Below are 22,850 nucleotides of genomic sequence, written 5' to 3' on the forward strand. Positions count from 1 at the left end.
TTCCCTGTCAGGTGCTGTAAAGGAAGACACCAGCTCAGCCTGTCCCCTGCAGTTCTAGAGACAAGGAGAGCAACTTTGTTTCCTGAAGAGAGATTCTAGCTGAGGACCCTGAGGAGGACACCTGACTCAGAGCCCCATTTCCTTGTGAATGTGACCTAAGTCTATGTGATGATCAGCCACAAAACCTAAGTGTGTTCACAAAGCCTGCATTTGTGGAAGTGAACTGCGTGATGCAGAGGCCCAAGCTGCACCAGAGACTTGACTGTAGTGGGCATTGGTAAGGAAATGTGATATGGGATTCTTCCCTGCATGCGATGAATATGTTTTATTACCATTGGTTAATAAATAAGCTGTTTTGGCCTATGGCAGGGCAGGATATAAGTAGGTGGGAAAACTCAACTGAAAAGAGGGAGAAAGCAGGCAGAGTCGTGCCCATGCCATATTGCTGTTGAAGGGGAAGATGCTGGAACCTTGCCATTAAGCTATGAGGAAGAGACTGAGCTCAGAGCAGGATTTCCTTATGACTGTCCTGAGTCCGAGCGCACTATGAGAATAGTACTTAACTATGTTCACAAGCTCGGGGTTTACGGCACTGTGTGCCAGATGCAGAGACACAAGGTGAGCCTGGGTCTTGACTGTGGTGGGCATGTGTAAGGAAACATGCATGTATTCCCACACGAGTAAAAGAAGCAAAGATCATATGGGAATGGAGGTGTCCGCTTAGTCCTGCTTAACAAGAAGTGTTTTCTTTGGCAACAAGGAAGGGCATGCCAAAGGGCACTGGATATCAGAAGACCAAAAGCAGTTCAAAGAGCAGAGGTCAGGCATGAATTAAGTGTTCCAAAGATACCAGGGCAGAGAGGAAAGTGTGGATTCTATGGTAGAAATCCACAGTCCAGCATTCCTAGCTTGTCCTGTGTGAATCTAACTCAGGCTCATTCTGACTAGGAGTTTCTTGCTCTCAGCTTCTCTTCTGCAAGCCATGTGGCTCTACCTGGTGGCTCTAGTGGGCCTGTGGACCCTCCTGCGCTTGATCAGGGAGAGGAAGGTGGTGAGCCATCTCCAAGACAAGCATGTCTTCATCACGGGCTGTGACTCAGGCTTTGGGAACCTGCTGGCCAGACAGCTGGACAGGAGAGGCATGAGGGTGCTGGCTGCGTGTCTGACGGAGAAGGGAGCCGAGGAGCTGAGGAACAAGACATCAGACAGGCTGGAGACAGTGATCCTTGATGTCACCAAGACAGAGAGTATTGTGGCAGCCACTCAGTGGGTGAAGGAGCGTGTTGGGAACAGAGGTACCATTGAGATCCCTGTCTGTGTCTGCTGGTTTGACTCGTGTGTGAAGGGGCCTCCTGGTTACACTTTTTGGAAGAAGCTTTATGTGGGTTGGGGCACTTGAAGTACCAGAGCCTCCTCCTCTCCCTTTAACATCACCTGAGCACTTTTTCTCTCTCCAGCCCCTGTCTGCTGTTTCTCAGTCTCTCTGGTCTTGGTAAGAAGGTGCCCTGTGGAGCATTCACCTTCTCACCTTCCTGTCTGTGCTCTGTCCCCTTCTCTATGTAGACAATCAAGACTGCTGGATGCTTAGAGCAGGGTCCCTTCTGGAGCAGAGGATGGGACTTGTTCCTGAGCTATGTGTGCAGGGTATCTGGGGCTACGCTTGGGTAGATCTCTTGGGTCAACACCGTCCTTGCTCCTACTTGTCACCTGCCATCCTCTGTGGAGGGAGACAAGACCGCTCCTGTGTAGAGCGGCCATGACAAGCTTAAGGACTGACTTGGGAAACAACATACTTGAAAGGGGGCTCCTTTGTTGTTGGTTTGGTTTGGTTTTTGAGACAGGGTTTCTTTGTGCATCTCAGGGTGTCTTCGAGCTCACAGATATCCCCCTGCCTCTGTCTCTGGAGTGCTGGGATTAAAGGCATGCACCACCACTGCTGGCTGTTCTTTTATTATACCAATAGCAAGTAAGAAAGAGGTGTTTAAAGAAATCTAAGAATAAACTGAAAATATGATTTTTCATTAAAACACTGGGGAATGATACTTTAATTAAAATTAACCTATATTCTTACTCCTTTGACCTAAAACTATACACATTTTGACTCATATGAAATTAAAATACATGAATTGTTTTCACCTAAAAGTATGATCAGTTTTGACACTTGAAGCACATTTCCTCAGATAATGGTATTCACTGATAAGGAGCAGGGAATACTTTAACCTATCCTTAAGAATATAAATATAGCCGGGCGATGGTGGCGCACGCCTTTAATCCCAGCACTCAGGAGGGAGAGGCAAGCGGATCTCTGTGAGTTCGAGACCAGCCTGGTCTACAGAGCTAGTTCCAGGACAGGCTCCAAAGCCACAGAGAAACCCTGTCTCAAAAAACCAAAAACTAAAAAAAAAAAGATTTAAAAAAAAGAATATAAATATATTTTGAGATAAATACTGGAATGTTTGCACATAATTCTTTCTTTTATTTTTATTGTTGTTGTTATTTTTGTAAAAGGAATTTGGTTTCATGTGCCATCATGTTCAGCTTGTTTCCCACATTTATTTTTTCTTTTATTTTCTTTCTTTCTTTCCTTCTTTCTTTTTTGCCATAAGCACTGTCTTGGCTAACTATTTATTTCAATTATCAGCAAGTATGAATATGTTGAGATTCTAGAGTAAAATTCCTTGATTAAACATGTTCATCTCAAATGTGAAAACATGTTCACCTCAAGAAGGACAGGCATGGATCTGAGTTGAGGAGGCATCTGACTTATTGAGCCAGATCTAAAGTGACCTGCTCTTCTTAAATCAGCCAGTCCCCTGTTCTCTACGCATGGAGGTTAGCGGCGTCCAGTGCTGACCCTTGTGTAGCTGGTGGTGGATCCTGCAGGGTGGCTCCCTGAAGATCCACCGCCTAGAGACTGGCAGGATGTGTGAGAGTGGCCTGTGGGTGAGTGTGCAGAGAGGGCCCCATTTTCTGGGACAGAGGGTGGAGCCCATGTCCTGTTGTTTGCAGGAAGTGTCACCTCCTCCTTCCTGCTGGCCTTGTGTGGCAAGCGTCCCAGGAACATGGTTCGATAGAGTTTTAACACTGTTTACCCGTTGTTTGGTAATTTCATGGAGTTATTCAGTGAATTTGTATCATATCAATCCAAAGCCTCTCTCTCCTCTAGTTCCTCCTAGCCCTGCTTTATATCCTCCTCCACAACCTCACATCTTCTTTTGAAATAGAACACACCACGTGTGATAAGTCGTTCAATGGTGACGCTGGACCTGCCAAAGCCAGCTTTATTCAAAGCACGAATGCAGCATGGTTTTTCATGGTCTCCAGCCAGGACTTTCGGTCCACATTTCTCAAACTCCACTAGGGTAGTAGCTCTGTCTTCTGCCCTGTCCCTTTTCTGTCCTGTCCTGTCTTCTGTTCCCTCACCTGCAAGGTGTTACTAACCTGTAAGATGCAAACACAGTTCCACGCGTCCAGATTACCAGAGGCGCCATATGTCTTCAACATCTGTGCTGGTTATTAGCAAACGTGAAGTCACTGGTTGTCCATTCTCAGGGAGGGAGCTGTCAGGAATCAAAGGAGGAGGAAGGTGTCCTGCTGTGAGCCATGACTACCGGGATGGGTAGCTCCAGCCCACAGACACCATGCTGTTAACTGTCCTTTACTCTCCATCCAATGCCTGTCCATGTGGCCTTCCCCACTGTAATGTAATTTTAGTCATAATTAGACCTGTATAATGTGATTCTTTCTTCTTCCCAGGACTCTGGGGCCTGGTCAACAATGCCGGAATCTGTGTTCCCTTGGGTCCCATTGAGTGGCTGAAGAAAGAGGACTTTGCCAAGATACTGGATGTGAACCTGTTGGGCATGATCGAGGTGACTCTGAGCTTGCTGCCCTTAGTGAGGAAGGCAAGGGGCCGAGTGGTCAACGTCTCCAGCGCTGTGGGTCGAGTGTCTTTTTCTGGTTGTAGTTACAGCATCTCCAAGTATGGTGTACAGGCCTTCTCAGACTCCCTCAGGTAATGGAGGGTTATGAGGTCCTATGTTTCATTTGATCACAGCCTTTGAGAAACCCTCATGAAAAGTTTTTCTTTTTTTTTTTTTTTTTTTGGTTTTTTGAGACAGGGTTTCTCTGTGGTTTTGAAAAGTTTTTCTTTCCTGTTTGGGGGACTCTCTTACCTCTTCCTCTCGGGAGTAAGCTGGGAAGCCCCTCTCTATAACCCTGGGAGATGACCAACACTTGGTTTTCTTATCCTTGTTCTGACCAGGAAGACATCCCTGTACATAGCAGGGATGCATTGGGGTGGCACTGGCCTTTGCCATCCTCCCTGATCTCCCTGATGCTCAGTAGGGAATGCCCTGGAGGTGGCTGAGCACCATATTCAATTCAGCTGTGCTTATCTGGCTGTGTTAAAGTACACAGTTCTCATAACCTAGCATGACAATGATGTTTTGACCCTAAAAAACAAACCCAACAACAATAACGGCAAAAATCACAGTGCAAGAGAGTCAAAGAAGAGAGAAAAAGAGAGGACATGGGCAGGATGGAGAGACTTTTAGCAGTAGTGACTGCGTTAATCACCAGATGTATGGAGGGCCCTGCAGTATGGGTCTGAGGTCAGGCTGAACTTGGGCTTCCTGGATAAGAAAATGTTAACAGCCCAGGCCCAGTGTGACATTTGCATACTGCCTTCAGTGCAGCGTCATCCTGGAGCAAAAGGCAGGTCAGCCCTGGCAGTGGTGGGTCTATGCACACTCACAAGGGAGGGGTTGTGCAGGCGTGTGTCTGTGTCAATGGCATAGATACTGGGAGTCAGGTAAAAGGCAAACAACAGACTCATTTATTCAGCAATGGGGATGGCTGTATGTACCTTCCTCCCAGCTCCAAGGTTGCATTCCGATCTGTTGACATTGCATGGTGCCCCCTGATAGACCAGGCACAATCAGGACATCTGACAGCTATAGTGCTATTTAATTTGTGTTTTAATAAATACAGCTTTCCTGAGGATAAGAGTGCAGAGCTAAGCCACCTGAGGCCAGGTTCAAGTGCCACACACCTTTAACCCCAGGACTCAAGCCCACCCTGGGCAACATGAGATTGAATCTGTCTAAAAAGAGAAACAGAACTCACACAAAGATGCTCTCAGCCCTCGGGTCTCATGTGCCTTTAATCCCAGCATGAGTGAGGTGGAGACAGGAGAGAGAGATATGGCTGGGTGGAGAGAGGTGTATGCAGTAGGAAGAGATGAGAGCTCATTGCAGTCTGAGGTTTGGTGGAGAGCATTGCAGTCCAGTCACACTGAGGATAGGATTGACCGTTTGATGGTCTGAGCCTTGGTATAGATAAGAACTGTCTAGTGACTTGGTTGCTTTGCTTTGCTGATCTTCAGCTTAAACCCCTATATCTGTTTTTAGGTTTTTATTATTCAGGCAACAAAGAGCAACCTTTACCAGGCCCTCAACAAGCATCAAGTGGTCACCCATCATAGGTTAGGCAGGATCAGGACCTCTGACAGTGCTTCTTGCTAGACCCTCAAACAGACTCCAGATTGGCTCATCTCTCGGTCTTGTAGGCCTTACCTTCCTATGTGTCCACCTTATCTTATTTAATACATGGGCACTCAGCGGGAGCCAGTGTTCTTTGTTCAGGCCTTGTCGACACTGCTTCAGGAGGGCTCAGCATTTGTACTGTGCCTGTCTTAGACTGACCTGCGGAACAAGCTCTTCCTGTCATTGACTACTAGCCCTCGAAGAGTAGGCTTGATGGCCAATGTGCCTGATGGACAAGTTGGACAAAGTTACCTCATCCAGTGACCCTGTCAAGGTCATTGGAACATTAACTCTGAGGTTTGTTCATGCTTAATCTTCTGCCTGAGCAGTGTGAGTGATTTCCAGCTAAGAAAGGGAGTCAGCTCCAGCACGGCTTTGAGGGGATTATACCAAACAAAGTAAGTCCATAGCTGCATTGCCCATTGAGGGAGAACCTGTTTGAAGTAAGCTGAGTCCGGGCCTGACTCAATTGCCATCTGGATAAGAGAGAGTTCAGCTGTGGGAGTGGGAATCCGGGGCTGGCTAGTGGCATTTGTCTCAGGAGGATGGGAAAGACTTCCACTGGCTTTTGAAGTCTGGGACAGGGGCCAAGCTGCCTCGGTTGGGGATCCTCTTGCAGTGTGAGGGAATTTATGCCTTCAGGGGCAGGAGAACATTGAGGCATTTCACTCCAAGCACCTAGCGGTGGAGTCATAGCCTCCCATGGCAGGAGGGAATCTGATGGGAAGTGGCACATGTGGTCTTAACTGTGCCTGTGATCTCCTTGGCGTGTTTTCTGGGTCTTGAACTGTCTGTCTCATGTCAGACATGGATGTCATAGAGAGAGCAGACATGGAAAGGGTGGGGGTGATGAAGAGGTTACCCATTTTGTGGAGGAAGATAGCAGGCAAGTCAGAGAGAAGATAGCTGTCAACAGAGGTGTAAAGTTGTGTTGGACCTTCACGTTTGATGCTTAGTGGGGGACTTGTGTGACTTTTTTGCCACAGACATATTCCAACATAGTGTCTCCCAAGGAGGGATGCATTGGGAAGCTGAGCCTTGGTTCTACTTCCTGTTGATGCAATGGGCAAATAGAAATAAAAAAAATCTGCCTTCCTCACTGGACAGGGCAGACAAACATGACAGACAACGCTAAAGAAGAAAGGAGGTCCCCAACTTGTTCCTGAAAAGGCACTGAAAACAGAACATTGGGGGGCCTTCTCACAAAAATACACTATTCGGGGGCACTGTCCAGCACCACAACTGAGGAGTAGGGGACTTCTAGAACCTATCCAGGTGCCAAATGTTGCTGGATCCTGATGGCTCCCTCGGGGAGTAGGTGAGAAGGCATGATATCAATGGCAAGGACTCCCGGATTCAGGTCACAGGCAAACAGCAGACGTGTTTATGTAGACATGGGAAGAGGCGTATAGACCCTTTTACCACACCCAGGTTGCATTCTGATTCACTGACATTGATTGCATGGTCGCCCCTCACTGGCTCAGGATCAGCATGCCTGACAGCACGTTACCAGGCCCTCAGGCAGACTGGAGTTTGGCTCATCTTCTCAGCATTGTAAGACTTATGTTCCTACACTTGTCACAAATTATGTCCCCGTCCGCTACACATACGAGACCCGAACTTCTAAAATGTTCTTGACCACAGTCTCTTGTTGTTATGGTGTAATCTTTTCCTCAAAAGACCTCTGAAGTCATTGACGTTTGCCTGCTCTCTTACAGGAGGGAGCTCTCCTATTTTGGGGTGAAGGTGGCTATTATAGAGCCTGGAGCCTTCAAGACTGCTTTGAACAGTATTGGAAGGCTATCATCAAGTATCAAGACGCTGTGGGACCAGGCCAGCTCAGAGGTCAAAGAGGTCTATGGAGAGGAGTTTATGTTATATTGTGAGTGACCTTTAGGAACTGAAACAAAACCTTGTCCTAAATCCAGAGTCTCTGCTTTCTCTCACTGCTCCATGGCCTGATCCAGACTGTCTTTCTCACAGTGGAGAAGTTTAGTTCCCCTTTCCTTGGGAGCCTGTGGGATTCTGCTCACACAAAGACATTCTGGTTTCTAGAACATTGGGCTCTGTTTTATATGAACCCCTCATTATCTCACAGATAAAAATGAAGCCAGGGGTAGGAGGTGGCATCAAACCACTGCTTTCTATAAGCATGGGTTAGTGTCTGGTGTTGGGTGAGATCGTCCAGCCATTCAGCCAGAAAGGTCTCTGAACTGGGACACAGGTGGAGGTGTGCACGGTTCTTCCTTTAGCTGGGCTGTGTCCTTCTTTGGTCATGGGATAGGCTGGGCTTGGGCGTGGCTTCTGATTTGGATACGTGGGTTCTAGACAGGCTTTCTTTAGTTGGTCACTAAGCAGGGGTGGTGAGATGTGGAGGCGACCAGAATAACGTCTTGTTCTCTGCAGATGTGCGAACAATCACGTCATTGGTGGAAACATGCTCCGAGGACCTTACTTTGGTGACAGACTGCATGGAACATGCACTGACTTCCCGTCATCCTCGCACCCGCTACTCAGCTGGCTGGGACGCTAAGCTCTTGTACCTCCCCATGAGCTACCTGCCCACCTTCCTCTCAGATGCCTTCTTCTACTGGAGCTCAACAAAGCCTGCCCAGGCCCTGTGAAATCTACCCTTGTGTAGTGAAGTGGGAGGGCCAGGGCCAGCACCCCATGTCCAAATGCCACAACAGCAACCTGTGGCTGGGAGATGGTGACGCTGGTGGTATGGAATCTCGCCAAGACTGAGAAACAATTGTTGATTTTCTTGAAACCATGGCTTTCCTGGATTCCTTTCATTTTAGAATAAATGTTGGAAAGATTACTTGTGTCCTGTGCTTTGACCTAGAGGAGCAGCGAGGTGTGGACCACGGGGAGACAGAGTTAAGGGAGAGGGGAGCGTCCTGAGGAGCGAGGTGTGGACCACGGGGAGACAGAGTTAAGGGAGAGGGGAGTGTCCTGAGGAGCTCCAGCAACTGTCACCTCTGCTCTTGCTCCGCTCCTCCTTCCGTGGAGCACAGTGACCATTGCTTCCCTTTCAGGGTTGTTAAGCAACCTGATTCCCAGGATAAGGCGGAAGAGTTTTCAACAAGGAGATGGGGGGGGATATTACGAGCCCCCAGGCTCTTCCTTTCTCCCACCTTTCCCTTCTGTCACCAGCACCTGCCCTCCAGACTCAGTCACTGACCCTCTCAGGTCACCGTGTTCTGATCTGTGACATCCACCACCTCTGGTGAATGGAGTGAGCGTCGTTTCTGGGTTCTGGTCTTTTGTTTTCTGTCAATATTTGTTGCTCCATGTCAGAGATGCTCCTGGACTGGCCCTGGCTCCCAAGTCCTGGCTCTGTAGGTCAGGAGGGTTGTGAGGATCCCTTCAGTGAGGGATGAGCGGAGGAACAATTGCAGGGAGTGACAGAGCCCTGGGTTCAGTCCTACACTGCCGATGGGAGGAGCCTGTCCAGATGCCCTGGTGTCCTCCTTCAGTTGTAAAAATGGAGGCCATGGCGTCTTTGCTGAATCACTGAGCGATGACTACAGTCTCAGTAGAAAACAGATTGACATTCCATGCTGCGGGCCTACTCATTGTTTTCATTTCTAGCCTTTTTCTCATATGGTTTTTGAAACAGAATCTGGACGCATGACTTTGTATCAAATATACAAAAATACATATCAATGGAAAATATTTAAGACCAATGGATATTCACAAGTAGACTCGACAATCCACTCTTTCGTTATTTCTATATTATATTTTTTCTTTCTGAAAGAGATCCTTGAATCTAATATCCTTTGTTTAGCTTTCTTTCTGACCTGACCAATAACAACTTGTCACCAAGCCCCCTAAACAATGACATATATCCACTGGATGTCCAAAGTTCACCCATCCCGCCTCTTCAGAATATGGGCTTTGTCATCTCTAGATTGCTTCCTCTTGTCTGGGGCCACTGGCATCATTTAGGGGACCCTGAGAAAATTGGGATAATATTCAGTTCCTGGGAGAGTTTGCTGTTGTCTACTCTCAGCATGCTGGGAAAGCTTAGGGCTTATCTGACCTCTGGCTGGAGTAGTCTTTGAGGCTGCAACATGTCAACCCGCAGCCTTGAAGCTGGTCTGAGTGTGGAACTCTGAGGAAACCACATCAGAGGCTGGGTTACCGGGGCCACCTGTTTCCATTGGTGTCTGGTCCCCTGCTCTGAAAGCACACAAATTTTCAAAGGTAACATAATATAGCTACCTTACCACGCATGTGGGCTGTGCATCATACACAGCTAGCCTAAGATGATCTTTATGTTTCTAACCAGGATATTCGGGGAGTCTTCTACAGCCCTGTGGCCTCATGGGAGGGAGTCATACCAGGACTCCTATTCCCACTGACTCTACCGGAATTTCCAGAGACTGACTAGACCCTGCTGTGTTCTAGAAGCCCTGGACAGCAGCTCGAGGGCTTCCCGCTGTCAGGATGAGGAAGAGCCGTGCAGCTGCTGTGAGGAGTGTGTTTGGACGTGAATGGATGGACCTAGCGAACTCACAGTTGAAGTGACATAGGACAGGGGATCCACCTTCAGCCTCACTCTGTTAAGAGAGCCCCAGAATTCACTTTGTAAGGTGCAAACCATTCTCGGGTTTTGAGGTCCCCTTGACTGCTGAGGTCCTCTAGAGTCCCTTTGTCCCTGTGCTGTGATGAGCAACTGTTTCTGGAGCAGTGGTAAGGTAGGATGCCGGGGCAGGAATGAGATGTGCAGGAGCTACTTTCCACTGCTGTCATGAAATGCCATCAACAAGGCCACTGCCAGAAGAAAGCATTTAGCTGGGCTTCGGTACGCTCGGGTCCATGATGGTGGAGCAAAGCCCTTAGGGCAGACAGCTGGAGCAGCAGGCGAGCTCACATCTCACAGAAGTGGGGGAACAGAGCGAATTTGAGGGGATGGACTCTATGGTAACCTGACAGCTGGCCCCGAGTGACACACCTCCTCCAACAAGGTCATTCTCCCAATGCTTCCCAAACATTCTTCAGACCCAGCATCTAGCATTCAAGCAGGAACCACATGCAAAGCTCCAAGTATCTCTAGACATTTTGTGTAAGTAAGGATTGGTGGGAATCATGCAAGAAATCCTGGCGCGGGTTGGTCTGGGGCATTCATGGTCCTTACAACTCAAGATTGCTCCACTTATGTCCGCGTGATTCTGTGCGGTCAAGAGAAGGACATCTGCCCTCAGCGGCCTTCTATTGCTGTGCTGAAACACCATGACTGAAAGCAACATGAGGAGGAAAGGGTTTATTTCACCTCTCAGAAGACAGGGATTGTGAAGGGAAGTCAAGGCAGGAACCCAGACTCATCACCTGAGGTAGAGAGCATGGGGTATGGGGGAGGATGTTGTTTCCTGGTTCGCTCCTCTTGACTAACTCAACTATCACTTTTATACCTCTCTGAACCTTCTGTCCAGGGATGACCCTGTCCATAGGAGTGTGGATCTTTCTTAATTAATGGACAATCAAGAAAATGCCACCACAGTCTTGCCTATAGCAATCCCTTGGGAGCCTCTTCTCAGTTGAAGTCCTTCTACTTTGGTTCTGGCTTGTGTCGGTTGACAAAATAAAAAAAGACAGAAAACCAAAGAAACAAACAAGGATGGCATCTTGAGAAGGTAAAAATTATTCGTTCCCTCACATCCGTTCTGGGAAGTCGTGTGTATCTGGGTCCCATATGACCATCCCCTCACTATCCTTTGAGGTTTGTAGTTGGTACCTCCTTCATCCCAGGCAGATGCTGTAGCAGGAAGATACCAGCTCACCCTGAGGTCTCTTTAGCTTCCCCTTAATCTCTAGAAACACAAAGAGCCGCTCTGTTTTATGAGGAGAGATTCTGGCTGAGGAGCCCAAGGAAGAGACCTGAGCTCAGAGCAGGATTTCCTTATAAATCGTGTCCTGAGTCCAAGTGCATGGTGGCACCAGACCCAAGTGTGTTCCCATGGCCCTGGGGTTATGGCACTGTGTGTAAGGTGCTGAGTCACAAGGTGAGCCTGGGGCTTGACTGTATGGGCATGCGGAATAAAACATGAATATATTGCCTCATGAATAAAAGAAGCAAAGATCATAAGAGAATTGAGGTGTGTTGTTTAACAAATAGTTGTGTTTTCTTTGGCAGCATGGAAGGGCATGACAGAGGGCACTGGATATCAGAAGACCAAAAGCAGTTCAAAGAGCAGAGGTCAGGCATGAAATAAATGTTGCAGAAATACCGTGGTTTGAGAGGAAAGTGTGGATTCCATGGTAGAAATCCACAGTCCAGCATTCCTAGCTTGTCCTGTGTGAATCTAACTCAGGCTCATTCTGACTAGGAGTTTCTTGCTCTCAGCTTCTCTTCTGCAAGCCATGTGGATCTACCTGGTGGCCATAGTGGGCCTGTGGACCCTCCTGCGCTTGATCAGGGAGAGGAAGGTGGTGAGCCATCTCCAAGACAAGCATGTCTTCATCACGGGCTGTGACTCGGGCTTTGGGAACCTGCTGGCCAGACAGCTGGACAGGAGAGGCATGAGGGTGCTGGCTGCATGTCTGACGGAGAAGGGAGCCGAGGAGCTGAGGAACAAGACATCAGACAGGCTGGAGACAGTGATCCTTGATGTCACCAAGACAGAGAGTATTGTGGCAGCCACTCAGTGGGTGAAGGAACGTGTTGGGAACAGAGGTACCATTGAGATCCCTGTCTGTGTCTGCTAGCTTGACTCCCCGCTTGAAGGGGTCTCATGGTCACAGTCTCTGGCAAGAAGCCTTATGTGGGTTGGGGCACTTGAAGTACCAGAGCCTCCTGCTCTCCCCCTGAATGTCACCTCTGAGCGTTTTCTCTCTCCAAGCTGTCTCCCAAGCTCTCTTGTCTCTGTAAGAACGTACCCTGTGGAGGATTCGCCTTCTCACCTCACTGCCTGTGCTCTGTCCCCTTCTCTATGTGGACAATCAAGACTGCTGGATGCTTAGAGCAGGGTCCCTTTCTGGAGCAGAGGATGGGACTTGTCCCTGGGCTATGTGTGCAGTGTATCTGGCCCCACACGTGGGTGGATCTTTTGGGTCAGCACCATTCTTGCTCCTACTTGTCACCTGCCACCCTCTGTGGAGGGAGACGAGACTGCTCCTGTGTAGAGCAGCCATGACAAGATTAAAGAGTAAGATGGCAAACTATGTACTTGTATGGAGTTTGCTTTGTTGTGGGTTTGTTTTGTTGTTTGAGACAGGGTTTCTCTGTGCATCCTTGTCGGGCCTGGACCTCAACTCTATAGACCATGCTGGGCTCATGCTCTCAGAGATCCCCCTGCCTCTGTCTCTGGAGTGCTGGGATGGTCACACTCCCAAGGCATGCGCCACCACTGCTGGCTGTTCTTCTCTTATTATACCAATAGCAAGAAAGGAAGAGATATTTAAAGAAATCTAAGAATATATTGAAAATATAATTCTTCATTAAAACACTGGGGAATGTAGTTAAAATAAAATTAACTTATATTCTGATACCCGTGAATATAAACCCTGTAAACATTTTTACCTACACAGGATTAAAATATATGATTCCTTTTTGCTTGAAAATATGGTCAATTTTATACCTCAAGAACATCTCTTCAAACAATGGTATTCACTGATTTAGAGCCAGCATTTAACAAATCTCTAAGAACTTAAATGTATCTTGGGGCTGAATACTAGAATATATCTTTCTTTTCTTTTATTGTTATTATTATTTTTATTTGTAAAAGGATCTTGTTTTCATGTTCCATCATGCCCAGCTGTTTCCTAAGTAATTTTTTTTGCCATAAGCACTGTCTTTGCAAGCTAATTATTTCAATTATCAGCAAGTATGAATATGTTGAGATCCTAGAGTAAAATTCCTTGATTAAACATGTTCACCTCAAGAAGGACAGGCATGGATCTGAGTTGAGGAGGCATCTGACTTATTGAGCCAGATCTAAAGTGACCTGCTCTTCTTAAATCAGCCAGTCCCCTGTTCTCTACGCATGGAGGTTAGCGGCGTCCAGTGCTGACCGTTGTGTAGCTGATGGTGGATCCTGCAGGGTGGCTCCCTGAAGATCCACCGCCTAGAGACTGGCAGGATGGTGAGAGTGGCCTGTGGGTGAGTGTGCAGAGAGGGCCCCATTTTCTGGGACAGAGGGTGGAGCCCGTGTCCTGTTGTTTGCAGGAAGTGTCACCTCCTCCTTCCTGCTGGCCTTGTGTGGCAAGCGTCCCAGGAACATGGTTCGATAGAGTTTTAACACTGTTTACCCGTTGTTTGGTATTTCATGGAGTCATTCAGTGAATTTGTATCATATCAACCCAAAGCCTCGCTCTCTAGTTCCTCCTAACCCTGCTTTATATCCTCCTCCACAACCTCACATCTTCTTTTGAAATAGAACACACCACGTGTGATAAGTCGTTCAATGGTGACGCTGGACCTGCCAAAGCCAGCTTTATTCAAAGCACGAATGCAGCATGGTTTTCCATGGTCTCCTCCAGCCAGGACTTTCGGTCCATATTTCTCAAACTCCACTAGGGTAGTAGCTCTGTCTTCTGCCCTGTCCCTTTCCTGTCCTGTCTTCTGCTCCGTCACCTGCAAGGTGTTACTAACCTGTAAGATGCAAACAGTTCCACGCGTCCAGATTAGCAGAGGCGCCATATGTCTTCAACATCTGTGCTGGTTTTTAGCAAATGTGAAGTCACTGGTTGTCCATTCTCAGGGAGGGAGCTGTCAGGAATCAAAGGAGGAGGAAGGTGTCCTGCTGTGAGCCATGACTACCGGGATGGGTAGCTCCAGCCCACAGACACCATGCTGTTAACTGTCCTTTACTCTCCATCCAATGCCTGTCCATGTGGCCTTACCCACTGTAATGTGATTTTAGTCATAATTAGATCTGTATAATGTGATTCTTTCTTCTTCCCAGGACTCTGGGGCCTGGTCAACAATGCCGGCTACGCTGTCTTTGCTATCAATGAGTGGCTGAAGAAAGAAGACTTTGCCAAGATACTGGATGTGAACCTGTTGGGCATGATCGAGGTGACTCTGAGCATGCTGCCCTTAGTGAGGAAGGCCAGGGGCCGAGTGGTCAACGTCTCCAGCGTCATGGGTCGAATGTGTTTCTTTGGTGGTGGTTACAGCATCTCCAAGTATGGTGTAGAGGCCTTCTCGGACTCCCTCAGGTAATGGGGAGTTATGGTGTCCTGTGGAAAACCTTCTGCAGGGTTTTGATTTGATCACAGCTTTTCAGAAACCCTCATGAAGAGCTTTTCAATCCTGTTTGGGGGACTCTCTTACCTTTGCCTCCCTGGAATAAAGTGATCGTAACTGCTTGCCATACCCCTGGTAGATGACCAACCCCTGGGTTCATTTACCCTCGTCCTGTCCTAGATGTTTGCCCTGTGAACAATCGGAATTGTTGAGGTGGCACTGGCCTTGGCCAAGAGTTCAGATGTGCACCGTGTTTGATGCTCAGGTGGAAATGCCCTGGGGGTGGCTGAGCATAATATTCAATACAACCGCTCTCTCAAGCTATGTTAAGGTCCACAATTCTCACATCCTAGCATGCCAAGATGCTTGACCCTGATAAACAAACACCTCAACAACACCCAAAACCCCAGCAACTGAGAGAGAGAAAGTAAAGAGAAAAAGAGAGAACATGGGCAGGAAGGACAGGGCATTAGCAGTAGTGACTGCATTAATCACCAGATGTGTGGAGGGCCCTGCAGCATGGGTCTAGTGATTGCATTAATCACCAGATGTGTGGAGGGCCCTGCAGCATGGGTCTGAGGTCAGGCTGAACTTGGACTTCCAGGATAAGAAAATGTTAACAGCCCAGGCCCAGTGTGACATTTGCAGAGTGCCTTCAGGGCTGCATCATCCTGGAGCAAAAGGCAGGTCAGCTCTGGCAGCTGTGGGTCTGTGAAGACTCACCAGGTGGTTGTGCAGAGGCTGAGGGTTGTATATACACAATGCGGTAGCGGCTCAGCCATCTGAAGCTGTGGCATCACTGTAGCAAAGGGGGTTAGACTTGCTGCTAGCTTCCGGACAAGAAGATCTCAAGGTGGAGTCCTACAAACACTTATACAGAATAGCTCCCTGAACGCTTCTGAAGGAGCCAGGCAAGAAATGGTCTGAGATTTCCTGAGCCAGTAGTAGGTGAAGGCAGGGGCCAGGAATGAGGAGGAGCTGATTTAGGCAAGCCTGGTGAGTCATGTGACTCTTTATGGACAGAAGTCCTCCTTGGTTTCATAGAAGAGAAATATCTAGATTTAGAACAGTGAGCTGCATACAGTAAATAATAGGAGTGACACTCCACAGCCCAAAAACAATGTACTCGCCTGTTGCAGGGTCCTAAGGGGGTTAAGAAAAGGTGGTGTCAATGGCATAGATACTGGGAGTCAGGTAAAAGGCAAACAGCAGACTCATTTACTCAGCAATGGGGATGGCTGTATGTACCTTCCTCCCAGCTCCTAGGCTGCATTCCGATCTGTTGACATTGCATGGTGCCCCCTGATAGACCAGGCACAATCAGGACATCTGACAGCTATAGTGCTATTTAATTTGTGTTTTAATAAATACAGCTTTCCTGAGGATAAGAGTGCAGAGCTAAGCCACCTCAGGCCAGGTTCAGGTGCCACACACCTTTAACCCCAGGACTCAAGCCCACCCTGGGCAACATGAGATTGAATCTGTCTAAAAAGAGAAACAGAACTCACACAAAGATGCTCTCAGCCCTCGGGTCTCATGTGCCTTTAATCCCAGCATGAGTGAGGTGGAGACAGGAGAGAGAGATATGGCTGGGTGGAGAGAGGTGTATGCAGTAGGAAAAGATGAGAGCTCATTGCAGTCTGAGGTTTGGTGGAGAGCATTGCAGTCCACAGTCACACTGAAGATAGGATTGACCATTTGATGGTCTGAGCCTTGGTAGAGGTAAGAACTCTCTAGTGGCTTGGCTGCTTTGCTTTGCTGATCTTCAGCTTGAACCCCAATGTCTATCTCTGGGCTTTTATTATTCTCTCTACAGACAGCACCCTTTGCTAGGCCCCCAGGAAGCATCACTTGGTCCACCCATTGGTCAGGCACAATCAGGACCTCTCACAGTGCCTGTGCTAGACTCTCAGGTTGGCTCATCTCTCAGCCTTGGATGCCTTTACTTTTTATGTATCTACCTTTTTTTGTTTAATTACATGGTCACTCCGCAGGCGCCAGAGTTCTTTGCTCAGGCCTTGTTGATCCTGCCTCAGGAGGGCTCAGCAACTGGACTTTGCCTTGCCTGTCTTAGACTGGCCTGCTAACAAGCTGTTATCCTTCATTGACCTCCATTCCTCAAAGGGCATTCATTACTGGAAAGCTTCCAAGGTGGGAAGACAAGGCTGCAGCCTTTTGGATTTCAGATCACCAGGCATGCATAACCTCCTGCAGAGGACTGAGAACAGGGTGCCCGAGAGCCATTAACACCTGAAGAGTCCCCTTGGTTGCTGCCATTACTCTTGAATATGCTGCAGGAAACATTTTAAAAAAATAAGGATTAACAGTGTCACCCTGCCAATTAAGGCACGTGTTAGCACCCAGGAGGGATCAAATGGCCTTTGTATATTATACCGAACTTTTTCAAAATATGAAGAGTCCAAAGCTATAGCCTCTGCCCTATTCTGATTTAATAAAACAATTTCATGTGTCTGTTGAGTAAGATTGCAGAAGTAAGCCAGAATGGTCCCGTGTGGTACATGCCTTGAGAGCCTTGAAGGCCACATCAGAAATCTGTTGGGAGTAGACTTGATGGCCAATCTGTGCCCAATGGACAGGACAGACAGAGTTACCTCACCAGTGATCAGTTCAAGGGTCAATGGAACATTAATTGTAAGGTTTGTCTATGCTTGAGCTCCTGCCTGACCATCGTAAGCTGTTTTCCAGCTATGAAAGGGGACCGGCTCTGGCACAGCCTTGAGGGGCACCTATCTAGGTAAGTCTGTAGTTGCATTGCCCACTGAGTGAGAATCTTTTTGAAGTAAAATGAGTCCGGGCCTGACTCATTAGCTTCTGGGTAAGAGAGAGTTCTAAGGGAGTGGGAATTCAGGGCTGGCTAATGGCATTTGTCCCAGATGGACAAGAAAGTCTGCCGTCAGGGCCAGGTGGACACTGAGGCATCTCAATCCTAGGGTCGCAGGGCGAGGCATAGCCTCCCACGGCAGGAGGGAATCTGCTGGGAAGTGGCACATGAGCTCTTAACTGTGCCTGTGATCTCCTTAGCCTGTCTGTCTCCCCGTCATTGGATGTTGTAGAGAGATCACACATGGAAAGGGTGGGGGTGATGGAGAGGTCACCCACTTTGGAGAGGGAGCTACCAGGTGAGCTACAGTCAAGAGAAAAGACAGTGGCCAACAGGAGTGGAAAATTGTGTCATGATTCATGACTATTGGGGCCTTCCGTGGTTTTTCTGGCCACGGCTCTAAGCCCACACCGTGTCTCCAGATGACAAGCCGAGCCTTGGTTCCACCTTCTGTGGGGGACAGTGCTAACGTGGAGGCATGGGGCAAATCAAAGCAGAAAAAAATATGCCTTCCTAACTAGGTGGGCAGACAGACATTACAGACAACATAATAAGTAAGTAAGTAAGTAAATAAATAAATAAAAGGAAAGATGTGGGTCCCAATGCTTTCCTCTGAGGGAACTGAAAACACAAACATCGAGGGACCTTTTCACTAAAACACTCCACCTTGGGCATGCTGTCCAGTGCCTCAAATGAGGAACAGGAAATGACTGGCACCTGTTCTGGTGTCAAATTTTGTTGGATCCTCTTGGCTCCTGTGGTGGCGGGGTGAGAGGCACAGCACCAACGGCATAGACTTTGGAAGTCAGGTAAAAGACAGACAGCACACTCTTTTACTCAGCAGTGAGGAGAGCCTGGGGCTGCATTCTGATATATTGACATTGCGTGGTCAGCTCTCATTGGCTAAGAACCACCGGGACCTCTGATAGCTCCCATCCTAGGGCCTTAGGCAGCATCAGGTGGTCGCCCTTCATTGCAATGCTAGGCGTGATCAGGACCTCCAAGAGAGCCTGTGGCTAGGCCTTCAGGCAGACTGCAGCTTGACTCCTCACTCAGCTTTGCAATCCTTATTTTCCTACACGAAACCAAAAAGTTTTGTCCCGAACTGATGCACATACCAGACACAAACCTTCTGAACTTTCCTCACCACAGGCTCCTGTTGTTATGTTGCATTGTTAAATGTTTTCTTTTCCTCCAAACATCTAAAGTCATTGACATTTGTCTGCTCTCTTACAGGAGGGAGCTCTCCTATTTTGGGGTGAAGGTGGCTATCATAGAGCCTGGAGGCTTCAAGACTGCTCTGAATGACAGGCACTCGTCAATTATCAAGATGCTGTGGGACCAGGCCAGCTCAGAGGTCAAAGAGGTCTATGGAGACAAATTTTTGCAGTCCTGTGAGTGCCCTTTAGGAACTGAAACAAAACCTTGTCCTAAGTCCCGAGTCTTTGCTTTCTGTCACTGCTCCACGGCCTGATCCAGACTGTCTTTCTCACAGTGGAGAAGTTTAGTTCCCCTTTCCTTGGGAGCCTGTGGGATTCTGCTCACACAAAGACATTCTGGCTTCTAGAACATTGGGCTCTGTTTTATATGAACCCCTCATTATCTCACAGATAAAAATGAAGCCAGGGGTGGGAGGTGGCATCAAACCACTGCTTTCTATAAGCATGGGTTAGTGTCTGGTGTTGGGTGAGATCTTCCAGCCCTTCAGCCAGAAAGGTCTCTGAACTGGGACACAGGTGGAGGTGTGCACGGTTCTTCCTTTAGCTGGGCTGTGTCCTTCTTTGGTCATGGGACAGGCTGGGCTTGGGCGTGGCTTCTGATTTGGATACGTGGGTTCTAGACAGGCTTTCTTCAGTTGGTCACTGAGCAGGGGTGGTGAGATGTGGAGGCGACCAGAATAACGTCTTGTTCTCTGCAGATGTGCGAACAATCACGTCATTGGTGGAAACATGCTCCGAGGACCTTACTTTGGTGACAGACTGCATGGAACATGCACTGACTTCCTGTCATCCTCGCACCCGCTACTCAGCAGGCTGGGACGCTAAGCTCTTGTACCTCCCCATGAGCTACCTGCCCACCTTCCTCTCAGATGCCTTCTTCTACTGGAGCTCAACAAAGCCTGCCCAGGCCCTGTGAAATCTGCCCTTGTGCAGAGTGGGAAGCTGGGTGGATGGAGGGAGGGGACGGCACCAGGGGCCATTGTTCACCACGTTCATGAAAATCATTCTGCTTTCACACTGCTCCAGACCAGTGAAGTCCAGAGGAAAGAGCCAAAGAATTCACCAAGGAATTAGGGATACAAAGGTGCTGACAGTCACCTGTTAAAATAGGCAACTTCCCGTGAGTCTGTGCGTCATGGCTGATTGTGAGAATCCACAGAACTGGGGGAGGTTACAGCTTCTTTCTTCAGGGTGTGCATGGGCCTGGCTTCTCACACCATCACGTAGCATGGAGACAACCCTCTTCTCAATCATATTTGTCCACGCTGTCAAGTGGGAGGGCCACCGCCAGCACCCCATGTCCAAATGCCACATTAGAAGATAACACTCATGGTATGGAACCTGCTCAAGACTGTGAAACCAACTTTTGATTTGTATTGAAACCATGGCTTTCTCTGGATTCCTTTCATTTTAGAATAAATGTTGGAAAGATTACTTGTGTCCTGTGCCTTGACCTAGAGGAGCAGCGAGGTGCGGACCACGGGGAGACAGAGTTAAGGGAGAGGGGAGTGTCCTGAGGAGCTCCAGCAACTGTCACCTCTGCTCTTGCTCCGCTCCTCCTTCCGTGGAGCACAGTGACCATTGCTTCCCTTTCAGGGTTGTTAAGCAACCTGATTCCCAGGATAAGGCAGAAGAGTTTTCAACAAGGAGATGGGGGGGGGGGATATTACGAGCCCCCAGGCTCTTCCTTTCTCCCACCTTTCCCTTCTGTCACCAGCACCTGCCTTCCAGACCTAGTCACTGACCCTCTCAGGTCACCGTGTTCTGTTCTGTGACATCTGCCACCTCTAAATGGAGTGAGCGTCGTTTCTGGGTTCTGGTCTTTTGTTTTCTGTCAACATTTGCTGCTCCAGGTCAGAGATGGTCCTGGACTTGCCCTGGCTCCCAGCTCTGAAAACACACAAATTTTCAAAGGTAACATACAAATCTGCATTCGCACACACATGGACCGTGCATCATACACAGCCAGCCAAAGATAAATTTTATGTTTGTAACCAGGATTTTCAGGGGGGGTCTTCCCTAACCAAATCCGATCTCTTGTAAACTTGAATGAATCCACAGTTTCCCCCAAAGCAATACATTTTTTGAGTTCCAATTTAAAGTTAAGACATTCTGGAAGTTTTTAGGCTGGTTTATTTCAGCAGTCCCTTTCCTAATCCCATGTCTGTTAGCAGCTGTCCTTTGCTTATCAGTAATCAAAAAATTCAAAGACACACAATAACATACATGATCGAGACCCCCTGTGTAGTTCTCATCTCTGTGTAGGTTACCTATTTAGACTATTTTATTTTCTCTTTAAGAACTTCATCTTATTATTTATTAACTATTTTTTCTATGACTGTCTATACCCATTTTCTTTTGTGTTTAAGCCTACACACATTTTTCAACACACTCTAGCCTGTTTGGAGTTTTTCCTGCCTGGATCTGTCTTTCCTGAGTACCTGAAGCATTCTCTGATCATGCTCCTCCTCCTCCTCCTCTTCCTCCTCCTCCTCCTCCTCCTCCTCCTCCTCCTCCTCTTCCTCCTCCTCCTCCTTCCTAGCATTCTCTCTGCCCAGAAAATCCTGCCTAGCTGTTGGCTGTTTAATTTTTTTAAGTTATTTATTTATTATGTATACAGTTAGCCAGAAGAGGGCACCAGACCTCATTACAGATGGTTGTGGGCCACCATGTGGTTGCTGGGAATTGAACTCAGGACCTTTGGGAGAGCAGGCAATGCTCTTAACCACTGAGCCATCTCTCCAGCCCCCCTGTTTAATTTCTTAATTAAACCTACAATAGTGACATAGCTTCACACAGTGTAAAGGAACCGTCTACATCATGACCTAGGCTGAGCTTGAGTTTCTTACCCTCCTGCCTCTGCCTCTGGGTGACTGGCATTACTGGTATTAATCAGGACCCCCACCTTAGCTTATTGTTAGTTGTTAGGTCTTTAAACTTTCCTTTCTTTCTTCTTCCTTCACGTGTGTATATGTGCATATTTGTGCATGTGTCTGACTAAGTGTGTGTGTGTGTGTGTGTGTGTGTGTGTGTGTGTGTGTGTAGGAATGGTATATGCACATGTGTGTGCAAGCATGTGAACCCCAGAGGACAACCTCTACTGTTGTTGCTCTGGTACCATTTCCCTGTTTCTTGAGACAGTGTCTCTCACTAGTTTAGCGCTCACCAGCAGAATAAGCTGCCTGCCTAGTGAGTCCCAGAGGTTAGCAAACCTCTACCTTGCCAGCATGAGACCAAAAGCGAGAATAACTCTTACTTTTCTACATGGGTTGGGGAAAATTGAACTCAGGTTTTATGCTTGGAGAGCAAGTAGTTTACTGACTCTGCCATCTCCCTAGCTTCCTCCTCCTCTATCTTGCCCCCTTCTCACTCCTTCTCCTCCTCTTCGACTGCTATAAAAAGCCACCTCGTTTATTCCCCTGTTGTCATGGCCGTCTGTCAGATGGCCATCTAATTAATCCCAACTCCTGGACCACCCGTTCTCAGCCTGAGGGTGGTGACTCCTTTGGGTGTCACCTCAGACCCTCAGAAAACAGAGATACTACATTATGGTTCATCACAGGAGCAAAGTTGCAGTTTTGAAATAGCAATGATAATGATTTTATGGTGGTGTCTCTACAAGGTGTAGGATAAGTCCCGCCCCTTGGGGGGCGTGTTCGCCTCGGGCTAATGTTTGCCCATAAATTTGGCAAGCGTGCTCCCAGCCATCCCTTCTGCTTTCCTGGTCTCCGCCGGAATGGTGGTTCTGTAAGTCTATTTCGCCATTAAAGTTGTATATATATTTTTACAATCTGTCTGCATTCGTTTACGCCGTTACAACAAGGTAAGCGACTCTATTAAAGGGAGGAGCATTAGGAATGTTGAGATCGCTGCTGTAGACCTTCAGGCCTTAGAGCACAACTGGTTCTTCCATTCTGGGTCCCCAGTTAAGAATGAGAAGGGGCTCCCTGTGGCAGGACTGGGAACAGGCTTGCACAGTGGGCCTGTTTCCCATGCTTTACATCACATATTCCAGGCACCATCCCTTCCTTCCTGCATGAAGGAGAAAG

At 48.0% G+C, this 22,850-nt stretch overlaps 2 protein-coding genes across 2 annotated transcripts; both read left to right on the plus strand.

The window, feature by feature from the left end:
* The first annotated feature begins 798 nt into the window (after window positions 1-798).
* LOC142838648 (retinol dehydrogenase 7-like) lies at window positions 799-8,367 on the plus strand. The gene is made up of 4 exons (XM_075954198.1): window positions 799-1,295; window positions 3,757-4,015; window positions 7,265-7,428; window positions 7,953-8,367. The coding sequence occupies exons 1-4, from the start codon at window positions 983-985 to the stop codon at window positions 8,168-8,170; spliced, it is 954 nt and encodes a 317-aa protein (XP_075810313.1). The 5' UTR covers window positions 799-982; the 3' UTR covers window positions 8,171-8,367.
* A 3,387-nt stretch (window positions 8,368-11,754) lies between these two features.
* LOC142838652 (retinol dehydrogenase 7-like) lies at window positions 11,755-20,235 on the plus strand. Its single transcript, XM_075954202.1, has 4 exons — window positions 11,755-12,225; window positions 14,456-14,711; window positions 18,818-18,975; window positions 19,500-20,235. Exons 1-4 carry the CDS (start codon window positions 11,913-11,915, stop codon window positions 19,715-19,717), a joined length of 945 nt encoding a protein of 314 aa, XP_075810317.1. The 5' UTR covers window positions 11,755-11,912; the 3' UTR covers window positions 19,718-20,235.
* The last annotated feature ends 2,615 nt before the right edge of the window (window positions 20,236-22,850 follow it).

Source organism: Microtus pennsylvanicus, chromosome 20 (genome assembly GCF_037038515.1).
Source record: "Microtus pennsylvanicus isolate mMicPen1 chromosome 20, mMicPen1.hap1, whole genome shotgun sequence".
Classification (NCBI taxonomy): Eukaryota; Metazoa; Chordata; class Mammalia; order Rodentia; family Cricetidae; genus Microtus; species Microtus pennsylvanicus.

Bases quoted from the DNA above. Each gene is read 5' to 3' on its own strand.
- LOC142838648 (XM_075954198.1), top strand. From the start codon at position 983: ATGTGGCTCTACCTGGTGGCTCTAGTGGGCCTGTGGACCCTCCTGCGC. The intron at 1,296-3,756 runs GTACCATTGAGA...TCTTCTTCCCAG, and splicing joins GGAGCGTGTTGGGAACAGAG to GACTCTGGGGCCTGGTCAAC. The intron at 4,016-7,264 runs GTAATGGAGGGT...GCTCTCTTACAG, and splicing joins GCCTTCTCAGACTCCCTCAG to GAGGGAGCTCTCCTATTTTG.
- LOC142838652 (XM_075954202.1), top strand. From the start codon at position 11,913: ATGTGGATCTACCTGGTGGCCATAGTGGGCCTGTGGACCCTCCTGCGC. The intron at 14,712-18,817 runs GTAATGGGGAGT...GCTCTCTTACAG, and splicing joins GCCTTCTCGGACTCCCTCAG to GAGGGAGCTCTCCTATTTTG. The intron at 18,976-19,499 runs GTGAGTGCCCTT...TGTTCTCTGCAG, and splicing joins AGACAAATTTTTGCAGTCCT to ATGTGCGAACAATCACGTCA.